The 17,164-nt window shown below is 37.1% G+C and overlaps 1 protein-coding gene across 3 annotated transcripts in view; it reads right to left on the reverse strand.

The window, feature by feature from the left end:
* Window positions 1–848: 848 nt before the first annotated feature.
* KCNB2 (potassium voltage-gated channel subfamily B member 2) overlaps window positions 849–17,164 on the reverse strand; it is a 185,334-nt gene continuing 169,018 nt past the window's right edge. For all 3 annotated transcript variants that reach the window (XM_072328854.1, XM_072328855.1, XM_072328856.1), the window contains one exon: window positions 849–3,159. In XM_072328854.1, the coding sequence (XP_072184955.1) occupies window positions 997–3,159 (2,163 nt within the window). In that variant the 3' untranslated portion in view covers window positions 849–996. The remainder of the gene's footprint in view (window positions 3,160–17,164) is intronic.

The following is a 17,164-nucleotide window of genomic DNA, read 5'->3' on the forward strand; positions in this document are numbered from 1 at the left end:
AATATACTAAGAGATGGAGATTGAGATAGCCATTTGGCACTATTTATTGCCACAGAAATAATTCTCTGTTGTTGCCGTTTGGATTTAAAATGGAACATTTTTTGTCTTAGCTATGAAACGTTGGCAGTATGCTATAAAAATATCAAATGCCTCAAGTTCTGGTCATTAAATCTTCGTTTTTCCTCATGGGATCATTAAATAAACTGACAAATGCAATAACAAAAGTTTCGCAAATAAAAAAAACCCAAACCCACACTATGATTTACAGCACAGATAGATAAACTAAGATACTGTAGTCCCTTAATTAACAGATATATTCATGAGCTTTTTAACAGAAAGCAAGATAGGTGAGATGCTTTAAGTAGAAGTTGCAATTTTGCAACATAAGTCTGTACAAAACCTCCAGGCAGCACGCTGTGAAGGAAGTACCTGTGTCCCAGGAAATTCATTTTCCACAAATCCTTGTTAACAGTAGCTTTCCCCCCAACCCCAAACTATTTACAAATATATGCATTTTGCAAGCCCGAAGCACCTTGTTTCACATCGTTATGAATGCATGCATTGACATTTCATCCTTTCATGTGCAAATTCTAAAACTCATTGTAACCAAGAGAACTGGAAAGTTAAAAGAGTTCAAAACCTGTCTACAATCATAAGTGAAAGGATCGAAAATGTCAGATGTTGCAGCACTCTGGCTCTGAGCAGAGCTCTCTTTTATTTTATTCACTGTTCTTGAGTCACTTTTTTCCTTTTTTTTTTTTTTTTTTTTTTTTTTCCCCAGTTTCTTACAAAAAAGCAGTCTTTTTTTTTTTCTTTTTTTTTTTTTTCCTTTTTTTAATTAAACAGTATTTAAACTAAAGAACTCTTCATGCCATGCAAAAATAACATTTTATGCACTTTTTTTTTTTTTTTTTTTGAGGCTTTCCATGTTTTAGTTCATAGGCATTACTAACTGTGGTTTAAGAAAAAAAGTATTTTTATTGCTCTTGTAACTAGTCACATGCTAGTTTCACGTGTGGGACAGTAACCAGTTTCTCCTGGACTCGTATGAATTTCTGGGGCAAATAAATGGTTTTCCATTTTGTGGCCTTCTTGGTTACTATCTTTCTTCCCCTCACCCACAGCATGGTAAATGTCTTGAGTACAGTTGTGACTCATGCTTTTGGGTGAAGAGCTGACCTGCGGCTCCTCTGTTAAATGGTTGCCATCACTGTGTTTGTCCCCACAGCAATTTGTCTTAATATCCTGTTGTTTCTCATGTTTTATACCATGTAACTCCATAAACTCTTCTTCTTCTCCAGTGTCTATCTCAGTGAAGCTCCTCCTCTCTTTTGAAGGGAAAGAGAAAATCTTTTGTTTGGGAAACAGAGGGGAAGATTTTTTGGAAGGTCCCTGACAAAGTCCTGCTGCATCAGCACCAAGTAAAGGTCGTTCACCTTGGGGTGAATTTTCCTCCAAGAGAATGGTGCTGATGTGCTGAGGGGTTGCCTGGGGAAAGTCTGCTCCTGCCGTCACAGGCAACGGCCTTGCAGTGCTGGGTGGAGTTTGAGGAGCACCGCCTCTATTGTCTTTAAAATTAACTTTAAGGGATCTGGATTTTAATGGATTGCTACCTTTCAGAGAACTTTTGGGGCTTTCCATGGCAGTGTCGAAATGTAAATGACCATGCAAAACAGTCTGGGTCCCACTGCCATCACCGATAACAGCTCTGTCTATCGGAGTATAGTCAAAAGTGATATCAGTTGGAGAAAACATTCTGTCTTTTGTGAATGGCATAAACTGAGAACTCCTTACTCTTTGGTTGTCTTCTGGGTTGGCAGAATCACTTGGGAACCTCATCTGCAAGTGGGAGCCAGGAAAGAGAGAAAGTGGAGACCTCTCCGTTTCTGTGAAGTCAGTAGCACAGCTGGCAAAGCTGTCGATACTAGATGTGCTTCTTATGTCTGTGATGATGTCTGTTGGTCCAGCTGACAACTGGTCTCTCTGTCCTGTAACTTCTTCCATTTCTATTTCTTCTTCATATGTAGGTGGCTTTGCAGACTGGTCTTGGTAACCAGCGTTAAGATTAGGCTGAGACTGAGTTTTAGTAATTTCATTATATAGCATCTCCAGCTTTTGAGCACTGAGGTGCTGTGGGCTAGAGGATGCTGCAGCATTGTTTAATTGCTCATGGGAGTCCTGCTGGCTAACTTCTTGGTATTTGTTCTCGTAAGACTTGTTTGAACTTGTTTCAGACATTGTCCTTCTGGCCCATTTCCACCGGCTTGGTGACAGGTGGTTGTCATCGGGTGTCTCCTTTGGGTTGGCTGCTTCACCAGGCTTACCTGAATCTACTGCTACATCTATCATCTCCATGCTGCGAGCAAAGGCATCTTTCAGGTTCATGGAAACAATGCTGCCATTTCTTTTAGCTCGCTCAAGTGCTTCTCTCCTTTTAATTGCCTTCTCCTGTCTTTTCTGTTCCTTGTAAAACTCTGAGAAATTGTTCACAATAATTGGTATAGGCAGGGCTATAACCAGCACTCCAGCAATACAGCAAAGTCCTCCTACGATTTTACCTAACAGAGTCTTAGGATAAATGTCACCATATCCTACAGTAGTCATAGTGATCGTTGCCCACCAGAATGATGCAGGGATACTGGTAAATTTGGTGGCATCTTCATCCTTTTCAGCAAAGAATACGAGACTTGAAAATATCATTATCCCCATGGCTAGAAACAGTATCAACAAGCCTAATTCATTGTAACTCCGTCTGAGAGTAAAACCCAAAGACTGAAGGCCTGTTGAATGTCTGGCAAGTTTAAGAATCCTTAGGATCCTCATAATACGAAATATCTGAACCACGCGTCGGACGTTTTGGAACTGCAGTACACTTTTATTGGACTCCGTGAGGAAAATGGTGACATAGTATGGCAAGATAGCCAGTAAGTCAATGACATTTAACGGCCCCTTGAAGAACTTCCACTTGTTTGGTGAGGACAGAAAACGCAAAAGGTACTCCATGGTAAACCAAGCAATACACACAGCTTCAACGTGCGCTAGCTGAGGGTTGTCATTTGGCTGCCCAAATTCGTCTATTTCTTGAAGCTCTGGCAACGTGTTAAGAGACAAAGCAATAGTGGACAGTACGATGAACAGAATGGAGACAATGGCCAAAATCTGTAAAATAAAATAAACGGTTTGGTTAGACCGATGCAAGTGCATGTTAGGGTCTGCTTAAATCATTTAAGATATATATGTCTCAAATAAACTCAGATTGAAGGAAGCTGGTTTGACTCCTGCATTCTTTATTTTAACATTTTGCTTTTTGCACAAAGAGAAAACACTGGAATAATTTGGACATGGTCAAAACCTGATTGTTTTATTGCTTGTAGTAAGCCTTCCAGGAAGGAAAGCCAGGTGGCCCTACTATCTTTTAAACTACAGAAGAAGGTAAGACATATTATTGCAAATTATTGAGTAAAGAATATAAGGTTCCTGTTAATGTGCAGAATATTAATCTATTAGTTTTCCGCATTAAATGTAATTACACAGAACTTAGGGCAAGGCAGAGAAATGACTGGGTAATACTATTTGTAAACTGACATTTAATATGTGCAGGGACCTTACAAGTCATGCATAAATTTACGGGTCAGAAGCTGAAATTATGAAAACAAGAGGCAGTGCTCTATGGAACAGGCCTGCCCAGTTGCAGTGTCTGCACACATTTCAGGTACTAAAAGAACTGAAGGTAGAAATAAGTAGAGAGGGTTAGAACATGAAAAAATATGCTGTAGTATGAAAGTAAACCTCGTTTCTTGTAATCACTAAAAGGTGAGATAAGTTTCATAAAATTATTGGCATTGATTTTGATAAGAATGAGACACGTCATGCATGATGCCCTTTCACGTTGCCCAGAGTTGCTGGTCATTCTCACTTAAAAAACTGATATTATGAGAAAAGAAATGAATCTACCAGAGAACATAAAATTTGTACTACAAAGTTTAGTTATTCATACTCTGGGTAATGTTGGCAACTTGGAAAGAATATATTATTGCTTTTATTGAAAGTCCTATGTCTGTGTTTTCATTAAAAATGTAGAAATAAATTGTTTAATACATGATTTTTTCTTTTAAGGCTCAGTTTAAACTCATTCTTGAAAGCATTTGCTCTCATTTATCAGAAATGGTACTGTGAAATCCATTCAGTGATATCTGATGTGCTTGCAAGCACACGCTAGGACTGATAAAATTACTGTGATATCCAAGAAGAGTGAAATGCAACTGAGCAGTATACAGATGTATAGTATAGAAAAGAGACTGGTCGCAGCAGTGATAACAGTTCTAGAGATAGAAATACTATCTCACTGTACCTCTGAAAAAACAGCAGTAAGGCTATTTCACCTGTGGGCTACTAAGCATAAAGGCAGCTGTCTAAGCACAAGCAGAACTGCTCACAATATGAGAGTCCATATTTGGCATCATCTTGTATTTACATTCTGCCTTTGGGCTTTTTCCAGCTTACACAGAACAGGCAGCACCTTTCATATGCAGAAATGCTCCAAACAGATGTGTGTTTTTCTCTACTAGTGTTGCTTCTGCCTTGTTTTTTTATGTTTTTTTTTTTTCTTTTTTTTTCTTTTGAGTTTTATTTCTTAGCAGGGTACGACTTGCTTACTCCTAATATCAAGTGAGTTGTGGGCTGTCTTCATTCCTCATACAGCCCATCCAGAAGTACTCTGGTTAATCTGTGTTGTGTAGGGGGTACACATCCCTTTATAACTGCTGCCCACAACAGAAAAAAAGGCCAACACTAGAAAAATGTTGGCTGAGATGACAAAACAGAATGAAGGCAATAGCACTGAAATACCTAGGCAGGGCTGAATGATGACATGTGTGATGGCCTGTAGGTAGGGTACAGGCAGACAAAAGAAAACAGTACTGTGGAGCAATAACTACTTTCCAGACTGTAAAAGCTGACTGTATCAGATTTCCCCGTGAAAAAGTTTGAAGCTTAAATGGAGTATACTAGGTTCTCCACTAAATTACTGCAAAATAACTAATGCATGCTTGATTTCTCTAACATACTCAATTGTACAATAATGCTTTTAAAACTCAAAGAACAAATAAACACATAATAAATATGGCATGGAATTACTGAGCTTGCACCTTCTGCCACTGAAACCAACTGTCTCCTCATTTTGGCCTGCATTAGCATGTAAATAATAACATAGAAAAAACTGCATAATTCAAAGACATCATTACTTGACATGCATTGTCCTTAGAAAATAAAATCATGAGAATATGTCTGTCTGTCATCAAACTGATTTTAATTAGGAAATGCTAGTATTTCACACTTATTTTATGCCTGGGTATTCGCCAGTGTATAAAGGATCCTAGGACATGATTCACTCTATAGCATCCCTTCTTTCACTGTGTGACAGTGTGAAAACTCCATGTAAGACAGGTCACTTTATAAATGTTGAATCATAATTTTCATATCCAGAGTTATCACCCATGTTTGCTTTTTTTTTTTTTTTTTTTTTTTCCTGACAATAATGTTTGTTGAAGCCACACATCATTTGCTGGTAACACGCAAATCTGAGTTTAATGAAATGCACAAAATAGCAAGCCTGAATTTTTTTAGTGTTTTATACGTCATAGAATGGTATGGGTTAAAGGCGACCTTAAAGATCATTAGTTCCAATACGCCTGCTGTGGATAGGGACAGCTTCAATTGGATCTGAGTGCCTAGGGCCCCATCCAACCTGGTCTTGAACACCTCCAAGGATAAGGCATCCACCACGTCTCTGGGCAGCCTGTGCCAGTGCCTCACCACCCTCTGAGTAAAAAATTCCACCTAATATCTGATCCAAATCTCCCCTCTTTTGTTTTACAGCTGTAACTCCTTGTCCTGTCACTGCACTCCCTGATAAGAGTCCCTCCCCATCTTTCCCATGATCACTTTTAGGTACTGGAAGGCCTGGTGCCTTCTCTTCTGCAATCTGGACAAGCCCAGCTCCCTCAGCCTTTCTTTGAAGGAGAGGTGCTCCAGTCATCTGATCATCTTTACGATACTCCTCTGGACCTGCTCTAACAGCTCCACATCTTTCTTGTGCTGGGGGCCCCAGGCCTGGATGCAGTACTCCAGATGGGTCCTCAGAAGAGCTGAGTACAGGAGTACAGTCACCTCCCTAGATATCATCTATAATTATGAATGTGTCACTGGGGGAAAAAAATTACAGCAAAAGAAAGTATTTTGGCTTCTTCTACTGTAATAATCTCAATCTTTTATTTGTCTGGGACTCTGCTGTGTAATTGAAGTTGTGCATCATTCACACACAGTATGTTTTAATTATTGCACTTGATTAAATTTTACAATTCCTTGGACAAAGAGTAGCAGAAGATCAATAGAAAGAACAATGGCAACTATGAGAAGAACAGGAAAAAAAGTGATTCCCTTTTCTGAGTCTACATAAAGAGCACTTGCTAATAGTGTTACACTGGTAAATCCCCATAGAGCAGGTGTAACTTATATAGAAGCACTGAAATGATCAAAAACTGTATCAATCTTCTAGGCTAGCTATGCTTATGCAAAGAGTAAAATCACCCACCCTCTGACTGAGCCTTTACTAGCAAAACTTCCTGTGTTCTGGGACATGATTCTGGAACTGAAGTCCCTGGAAAATGTTGTGCACTTCAATCAGTCCATAATCAAATCTTAGTGATACAATTTTTGACATTAATCTGTACCTCAGAAAATAAACTCTATTCTGTTTTAATGAGATATTCTGGCAGCTTATGTCATTTTGTCATTTAGCTGTGGTTTAAAAAAAAAAAAAACAAACACCAAAAAACCCCACAAAAACAAATAACAACAACAACAAACACAAAAAATTACAAATTCAACTCATTAGAAGCATTTCCTTACAAATTATAATTTATAAACATAAAAACATTTCCAAAAGAATGGACGTGTTGACGGTCCTTTCTTATGTGCTGAGTATCAGAGAATCGTAGAATCATAGAATCACAAGGTTGGAAGTTGGAAAGTCCAACCATCCTCCCTTTACCATATCTACAGCAAACCCTAAACCATATCTCAGAGCTCCTCATCCAGACGCTTCTTGAACACTGCCAGGGATAGCGACTCCACCACCTCCCTGGGCAGCCATTCCAGTGCCTGACCACTCTCTGAGAGAAAAAGTTCCTTCTTATGTCCAATCTAAACCTCATCTGATACAACTTGTGGCCATTACCTCGGGTCCTAAATGAGGCATGAGGGTCCTGAATGAGGTATGAGGCATTTGAATCTACTGCTGATCAAATGAATAGTAAAACATTCCTTGAAGCAGTTATGTAATCTGCTGCAGATAAGGTCATTTCACATTTTTGGGTGACAGGGTAGCAGTCTCCTGATAATGTTGTGGTTATCCAGTATTAAGTTGTCACTAAAGCCAGTAAAGGCTTTTTTTTCTGATGCATCCATCAGTATACTTTCTCATCTCACTGATCATTATTGCAAGCACTGTAAGGATTTCTGTACAAAATGAGCATACAAGCTGAGGCAGAAAATACAGGTTTAATGGAATAGGCTTCAAATTGCTCCTTGCAGTTCTGCAACTACTGACATTTTGAAAAGGCTTCCAACATAACCAATATGACAATGTAATTGTTATATAAAGCAGAAAAAAAGTATACATCAGGTTCACACTAAAGCACATTTGCTCAGGAAAAATAATCACTTGGGTCATATTTAACAGCCAAGGCAATATATATAATTGGCATAGGCTTCAAACTGTAATTAGGTATTAGCAGTGTTGTTTCCTTAATTTTATTCCAGGCTAGGATCTAGGATAAGATTTAGGCTATTCAATAACAGACAGCAATAGTTTCACTACTTTTCAAATCTCAGTCTCTACAGACACTGGAATTTACCAGGCTGTTACATATTCTCCCTCTTCTGCATTTATGGCACTGTCTTCATATAAAGTGTTCTGGCAGTATCTTGGGCTTCAGAAAAGCAAAAAAGGCAGAATAGTCATTGTCCTGCTTCTTGAAGACTTCTGATAAGTAGACAGTCATTTGTGGAGAACTTCCTAAGTTTCTTGAGCACTTAGCTGCAATTACCTATGCATTCTCAGCCATGTCTGCTGTTGGGAAAGGAATATCTAGATCTACATTTGACCAGATAGCTATAGTTGTTCTGGGCTGTTCAGAGATACCACACTGGCATCTTGTTTGTCCTTAGCCTGTAACAGAGATCTCTGCTTGCATCCAGTTTGACTCCACTCACCACAGAATGAAAGAATGGTATACATCTAGACAATGAAGCTCTCTCACACACGCTCTCTTCCTCTTTCCTTCTCTCTTGCTCTATTTGATGATGGTATTGAGTTTGCAATGGAATGAAAAGTTTTGCTCAATAGGAGCTCAATAACATCTATACTGTACATCTACCTAAATCTGTGTGTCTGGTTCTTGGTAACTGGGACTATCCAAACACAATGCTGATGGATGCAGAGAAGACAACACTACACATGGAGCCACCTTTTAACTATAAACATTATACTACAAGGGATTTCAAGGTTGAACACGAGTCTGTAGATACTTAAGGGGAAAGGGCTTTTATTATATCAACAGTGCAAAGTACCAGCACTTTTTATGTTAGTACAAACTGAGTAAATACAAGGACATTTTACCAGCCAATAATAACACCTTTCAGTTCAGCAACATGGCCCTTCAGCAGCTGTCACTGCTGTTCCTGGCCAGACTGCAGAAAAAAAGAAGATGTCATAAGACAGCACTGTTTGTGCATCTCTGCTGTTTCAGAGTACACCTTTCATCCCTTTTTACCTTTCCAGCATAACTTCTGATTGCGGATGCCTAGAATAGATCTAAGAGTCTACACAGAATAGTGTTTGATTCTTTAAAAATAAGATGAAGGACAGGGGAATAATTTAACAGAACACCACAGATTTAATTCACTTACAGCTCTATCACAATTGCCCTTTGAAGATCATATCTGATAATGTCTCTGACAGCACGTGTGATCACTGAACAGCATCCCTCTGCTGCTCTTCATCTCTTTCCTTGATGATATTATTCAGAATTCTGACCTTTCATTTCCGCTTTTCCCTGGGTCATTATTATTAATATTTTTAAGGACTCCATCAAAATGTTCTGCACTGATCTTTTAAGGATACTCATTAAGCCTGACATTGGCCACTATGTATGAAGGCTAAGCTTGTTGTACTTATCTGGGGACTAAGTGATGTACAGCCTTTTCTTTTTGTCTCTTTGCATTGGGATTAACATCACCTTTAAAGCTTAGGGTAGGTGTATGGGAGGTTTTCATTGAAGATTTCATGACTAGCTCTGTGTAAGTTCTCCATCATATCCCCAGAAGTTCAGTGGTGCTTCCACCCAAGTATGATCCTGTACTTCAGCTTTAAGTTAACAGTAATAAAATACATTTCTCCTTCATTCTGCTATAGGTAAATTACTACTTTTTGTGTTTGTGTTGTTAAGGTAACAGTTTAAGAATACATCTCTCCTGCATTTTGTTGTGGGCAAACTACATTTTATTAATGAGTTGCTGTTCCTGTAAGGAAAGATCACTTTGAAGGTTGCACCACCTAGACTTTCAGCAACAAGATTTACTAAAATATAGATTTGAGCATTTGATTATGGCTGTGTGAGGAAGTGGTTTTGTATTATGCTGCTTTCCAGTGGACAGATAATATGGCAAACTAAGAGCTCTGGGACTGAGTCTTTATGAAGTTGAATGTGGGGACCACTGAAGTTCACCAGAAAACTAGAGCTATGTTAGCTATATAGTGGAAATCCATGTTTAGTTTGCAGGATATATTTACTAAACATTGTAACTAAAAGTGGTGACAAAGATCTTGGAGACCAGGGAGACTGTATTATACACAATTGCTAGGCAATGGTTTATGACCCTTCACTGTTAGCTGTGTCTTCAGCAGCCAGCACAGGGCTGATGAAACCTGCTATAAATAACTGTGACCATAAGATTAGGATGATAAGTGGGGAAGCTGTTAGACTGGCAAAGATGAGAGACCACAGGTAATCACAGATGAAGGCTGTCTACCTGGTTTGGGAAGAATCATACATATTCAGTTCAGCACAAATGGAGAGTAACCTGGATACTGTTTATTGTGCACAGCAATTGTCAAGATTTGCTAACATGAATTAAAAGCCATATCAAGTCAGTTCTAATATTTTTTGTTGAACAGCAAAAGGCCATCTCAGCTGGACAGATGAAATCGGTTATATCATGATATATTTTCTGTGTAAGAACAGGAGAGATTTAACTCCGCAACACAGATAAGACATGCAAACACACAGCATAACTTCAATAGTCATATAAAAGGCACCATTTATAAAATAATTCTGTGTCTTTATTAGCTTTATGGTGGTTTCATTTTGCCTCCCTAAATATTACTGTTTTTAGATGAAACAAATTGCCTATGTGTAAGAAAAGGCCTCCAGTTGCATCAAAGAATTGATGAAATGTCTTTAATAAAATCCCAAGTCATCTTAACCTTTAGATGACCACAGCTGATATGATTCTTATGCTGAGGTTGTGTTTTTTGTACTAATTTTGTCTAATTTTCAGAGCAGATTATAAATACTTCCATGAGTGCACTGAACTTCAACTTTTCCATCTGACATGATGGAGGGCTTACAGCTCCACAGCAAACAAACAAACAGCATCAACAAAAAAAAGCCAAGAAAAAACCCCATTAAAAGCAAGGTGTGAAGAACCAGGTGCTCCCCAGCCAGCATTAGCGAGGTTGAAGAGGAGCTGTCCCAAGCCGGGGTGCTGAACACAGGCAGCTGGCACTGTAGGCTGCAAACGCGATGCACCCACCTGCACGCAGAAGCGTCTTATTCTATCTAACACGGGAAGGTATGGAAAATATAATATTTATAAATATAGTACTAGGAAAAATAAAGATGATGCTGGTACAATGCTTTAATTATTAATTGGTTATTTAATTATTAATAACAACTTGGAAACAAACAAACAACAACAACAAAAGCCCCACAATTAATAATTCAGCCTTAAGAACTTACTATACTTTGTTCAATCACTATAAGGAGAGGAATCATCACATCTAGTGTACAGATTTATTTTGATCCTACTCACTTTGATGTTAACCATTAACTCAAAATAGAGAGCCGAGTGTAACATTTCAAAATGAGTTTATATAAAAAGTAGAAATTTGTTCTCTTGGTTCTCAGTGTTTGTATTTACCATTTAGCTTTAAATAAAATTGTTTGCATTTGAGTCCTTAGATTATTTACCTGGACCGTACACCTCAGTCTAAATTGCTGACAACCAGGTTGAGATTACTGTTATACTATTCTTATTCTATTGTCTTTCTATCACTGACTTAAACTGTCTTTTAGCAGTATAATTCAGCAAGAAAAGATGACCTCCCACCTGAGGACTTCTGTTATCTATCAGAGAGATTTACTACTCAGCCTTATTTGAAAATATGACAGGCACTGAAGTCAGACATAATCTTTACTCACACTTCTAAAATAGCTTTTCTAACTTGGCTTCACGACTTCTATATATATGTCAGAATTGCAGCTCTGTGTAAAATGCCTACATCAATCTATATTTCACATAAAGCACATGCCAATATTTCCCACACTTGCAGAATCAGTGAAGTTGTTAGGGAAAAAAGTCCAGTCTGTTTCTTTCTCATGTGTAAAGGCTTTCATATTTTAACTATTTTCTTCCTTAACTAACTTTAAGGCTATTACCTGTTCTTTCTCCCATTTCCCTATAACCATTTTAGACTTCTACAGACAATATACACAACATACTTATCATTATTAGATAAGCTCATTTTTATTACTTAAAAAATAATAATTATAGCTTCTACAGAAACATGTGTACTCTTCATATATCACATTTTAGGATGCTATCATATTGTAGTACACATTACTTTGTTAGATATATTTCAAGCCTCAAAGACTTTGGGACTATGGCCTGAAGTAATATAAACAAACAGACAAAGAAATAAAGAAGGAACTAACTAACTAAATAGACAAGAGATCTAGTGGAAGGCAATAGACACACCTGTTTACCAGCCTTTCATTTTTTGCATGTCCTGGAAAGAATTAGTTTTACTGGGAGAAACTGTCGTCTAAATGTTTTCCATCTACAACCTAAAGGACTTAATTCATCATGGGATTTTTAGCTCATTGACTTAATAAAATTCACTACAAATATATCTGAAAAGAACACTGATTTAACTTTAGAGTCACAATATATAATATTTTAATTTTATACTTGTGTTAGTATAAATAATTAAATAATACCCAACCATTAGTACACTAGTACATACAGATAGATAAAGACAGATAATTGGTACATTTTCAGTGTGTTTTATTTAAAAATATGTTTAATATGTTCTAGTTTGCTTTACGATACGTTTTCTTATTCTAAGCAAACAACCATCTTATCGAAGCATACTGAGAGTGCAGTCACCAAATAATACAGTGATCACTTGATATTACATACCTAATTTCCATTTGAAAGAAGGAACTGCTTAGCTGTTCAATATCCTACTGACATTTTGAAGTGTTTCTCCTGTGTACATTAAGTTTTAAATTCTAGAATGTTTTCTTAAATGAAACACAGGAAGATACATACAATAATATTAAGAAAGGTTATTTCTAGGGTATGACAAAATGTGCAGCAGCTTAAATAAAATTCCAATCATAATCCAGTCAATAAGAAAAACATAATTGGTTCAGTAAGATGTAGATGTAATGTAAAAATTTCCCAACCCTTTCAGCTCCTCGAAAACATGTTATTGGGATGCAAAACTGACCACTTGAGAAAGTGGAGAAGAAATCAAGTAGTTAGTAAAGCCAAAGTATATTGCAAATGTAAAGTAAAAGGTTGCATTCAAAGGCTACGACTACAGTGCAGGCTATTTAGATGAGTTCTAAACAAACCATCAAGAACAATAAGACCGGTGAAGATATCACACAATAGAATTTGTGTTACTTAGAAAAAAAATCTAAGCAGCCTGAGTATTAGTATAATTAGAAATCAAATGGAGAACTTGAGTGAGTACTTTTGGAATAATATAATAGAAAGCAGTCTGCTGAATAACTTCATGGAATTCAAATTCTCATTTTCCCTATTATAATCCAGAGCATCTGAAGAGATGATTAAATTAGCTGGGTAAGAGTTTGCCTACCACAAATCATTTAGGGAACATTGATGGGATCATTTATAACACTTTGGCCTTACTCTCATTGCTGTACTTCTTAGGAAGTACAGGTTTTACCACTGACAGGTAAGATGGCACTCCAGACTGTTAGGCGGAATACATTAAGAAAAAGCCTAAGCTAGGCACACACTCAGAGACTGTCTGACGGTATAGTAAATGTTCATCTTGCACACCCTGACCCAAATAATCTAAACGGGGTTTAGTCAGATCTTACTGCTGTTACTGGTACTGAATTTAGTGTTTATTAATTTCTAAATTTCAAGTTCAGCAGCTACTCGAATTCCAAATAATTAGGAGCAGGAGTCAGAGTCTTTGTAAACTTACGTAGAGGATAGCCAAACTTTACTCAGAATGAAGCCTGAGATGTTGTGCTGTTTTAGATCTTTTACCCATGGGAACACACTGCTGGTAGAGCTATCAAGAGAAAATTGATGGGATGAATCTGGGAACAGAGCTATGTATTTTGAGTAGGTTTTCTTACCCTCCTTTTCAAGTTTGTCATTGATATGGTTAAGAAAGCTTATTTCCTCCAGTGACTTTGAAAGCTGTGCTGTCAGGAGTTTTATCTTCAATTGTGGCTACACAGACAAAATTTGCAAAGGTAGGCATTATATTAAGAACAATTCTTTGGCGGTATTGGATGTTAAGCAATCGTCTAAGTATTCCAGTCTCAGAAAATACTTACAGAACCATGCCAAGATAGCCATTATAGCAAACAGTATGCCATACAGAGATGGTAGATCCTGACACCCCAAGTGACTATGAAAAGCACAAGAAAAACTGAATTACTTCCTAAGCTGTTCAGATTCTTTCTCTGTATGACCTGAATTTAAACAAAGCTGCAGGAAGTTAGTATCAAGTAATAACTGTGCTTTTTTGATTCTTTTTCTATGATATATAGAGGATTTATTGGATAATTATGCTATATTACTAGACTGCTCATGTGTAGTGAGCTCAGACTAAATGCATAGAAGATGGCAATGTGCCTTTAAGTTATACAAGACTTTCATTAAGATAAAAATTTATGCTCAGCTTTTAGCAGGAACAACTTGGGCAGGTGCTGAATATGGTGGTCAAGGAGTGTCAATTTTCTACTGGGGACTGACCAGAAACAAGTCTAAAATGTTCACTGCTCTCCAGAGGATTGAGGCTTTATAAATATCTATTAGGCTTCAAATGTTCATGTTCTACTCATGCCATGTACTCTGGTTTTATTCTCAGGAAATCAAAGGAAATTTTGCTATTGCCTCAAACTGGATGGAGTGCACAAGTGAAGTTTGAGTATGTTGGTAAGCTCTATTTGGAATATGCTGATCCCCAAGGAAAAGAAGACTGATTATTTGAAGAAAACCAAATTTTAAGCCTCAGTAGTAGAGTGAGGAAGTAAAGGAAGTAAATCTGTCAAGCCTTATTTTAGCGTTCCTCCAAAGACTTTTAAAATCTTTTTCCTATTCTGTATTTTAACCAGTAGATGTCTCTGTTTTATCATGCAGCTGTTGACAAGGACGCAATATTCCTGTACTCAAAACATATATTTAGTGAAAAACCATTTGTTTCCAATAGAATGAGTATATATGAATGCATAAATACTTATTTTATGCACTTGGCATAGCCTGCTGATTTTCTGTCCAAGCAAAGCCCCTGGAAGCTTTAGCAAGAGTTCTGGCTGCTAAGCAACTTTGAAAATCATCCTTATGGAAATGTACTGTAGGATTTAAAAAGGACAAAAGAGGAACTGATGGGATTATATGGACATTCATCTAAAAATTTAATAACTTTATCACAGTAGTCTTTATTGCATAGGAAGGCTCTCTGAACCAACCTAGAGAACAGTATAGAGCATTCAATTTTTACTCAGTGCCTCAGGAAAATTCCAAGATGTGGTAGATGAATTATCTTCTCCGTTTCATATATGAATAAGATAATATTATTTCAGTATCTATAGCCATCAAGAGTAATACTGTAGGCGATCTGAAACATTCACACCCAACTGAAAAATCAGTGATGCAGTTCTATTCGGATACTTGGATTTTTCTCATCATTTGAGAAACATTTAAGATATGCACATATGCTTATTCTGAAACCTGTATGGAAGACGACAGCCATTTAAAAATTATATTTAATTATATCACAAAGGTATATAAAAATAATTTACATAATTTCATAAAGAATCATTTTTTGAATTTCAGCAGTTAACTGAGAATGCAATAGGATTTTATTGTTTTTTGGGTTTAACCTTATTATGCTATGGCAATAGTCCATCAGTTCAGTGCCAAGACCTAGCCTCTTGGTTCTACTTTGTTGTTATCCTAACACTTGAGAACCTTCATTAGTTCAGAGAGAGACAAAATCTCCCGTCTGAGTGAGCACTGGGTTCTGAACTGCATCAGTGTATTTTATCTTCAGGTTGTTCCATCTTGCTCCCTTGGTTGAAATTCCCTGAGAAACTGTTAGAATTTCTTGGAAGTTCCTGCCAATTATATTGCATAGACATACTACCCTAGAGGAGAAAAAATGTTGACTAGCTTAGGTGATAGCTGTGCCCACATGAACCAAAACAGAAAGGTTTTTTTAATTATTATTATTTTTTAAATCTTTTTTTTACATTTATTTATTATTATTATTATTATTTTTCTGGCTATTGAGAACAAGATCTCTGTTGGAAACAGACCTTCCCCAGCTGGAGAGAGCACTGCATCAAGTGTTAACTGAGTTCTGCATGTTCACATTATCACGCACTTGGCTATTTCTTTGACTGTTAAGTGGAGCCATAGGTGAGTTGGTTTTAGTCCACATTCATGCTCTGAATACACTGTGATGAGAGCTGTGGAAGGCTGGTTTCTAAATTCCATGAGTCCTCTACCACTGGTTCCACCTCCTCACAGCGTGGTCATTTCTGGAGGCCAAGCAGAATATGAAGTAATGAAAATAGAGTACCTTACCCTGATCTGATATGACTTATAATCATAAGATACAGGTGTCCCACAAATGTATGGACAATAGGGAGCTGATTGCAGAAGGGGAAATCAGTGTTGAATAGCTGCAATAGAAGGACCCATGTGTCTGCTGAATCCTCCTGATTGTTCAAATGGTTGTCAAGCCACAGAAACCCCAGAGGAAACTTCAGTTTTATGGCAGAGTTTCTACAGCTTCATCAATCTTAAGACAAGAAATAAACCTGAATATATATATATTTGTTCAGGTAATAATAGATGCAACCGGGCTACTACCAGCAAAGGTATGGGCAATAAAAGTCATCTTCAAAAAACCCTTGAGTACAGCACAAATACGTAATACTCCAGAACTGCCTTAGGATGTAATTTTCCTACATGACTATTTCATAATACATTTCATTTTTTAGCTGCCAGCAGCTGACAGCTTATGGTAAAGACTTGGAATGGAGATCCTGGGGTAATTGCAACTGCTTGTATCTGAGCAGAAATTATACAGAGGCCTATTTCCATTTCTTGAAAGCTAGATTAGAAAAAAAGATCAGCAAACAAAGAAAGCAAACCAAAACATCACCACCAGAAAAAAAAAGAACTTACTGTAAAGGTATGTAAAGTCATGAAGGACAAGAAATGTGTTATTAGTCCATCAGAAGTAATAATTAAAGTAAATATTTTTTGTATTTTTTTTTTTAACTGTAGAATATTTATGACAAAACCATGTGACTTCAGTCATTTCTAGAGAATCATGCAATACTTGAAAAGGACAGCATAATTCAAGCCCCAGTAAATTATACCTTGGATGAATTGGATCCATCCACTGTGTATAAAGAATATACGCAATATATTGTATATACTGTTACTGTGTTATCTCTGAGATGTAAACATACAGCTATGTTCTTCCAAAAGAAATATTTTTGGTCTTGCAGATTGCAATTGCTTCTGCTTTATT

This window comes from Excalfactoria chinensis, chromosome 2, assembly GCF_039878825.1.
Source record: "Excalfactoria chinensis isolate bCotChi1 chromosome 2, bCotChi1.hap2, whole genome shotgun sequence".
In the NCBI taxonomy this organism is placed as follows: domain Eukaryota; kingdom Metazoa; phylum Chordata; class Aves; order Galliformes; family Phasianidae; genus Excalfactoria; species Excalfactoria chinensis.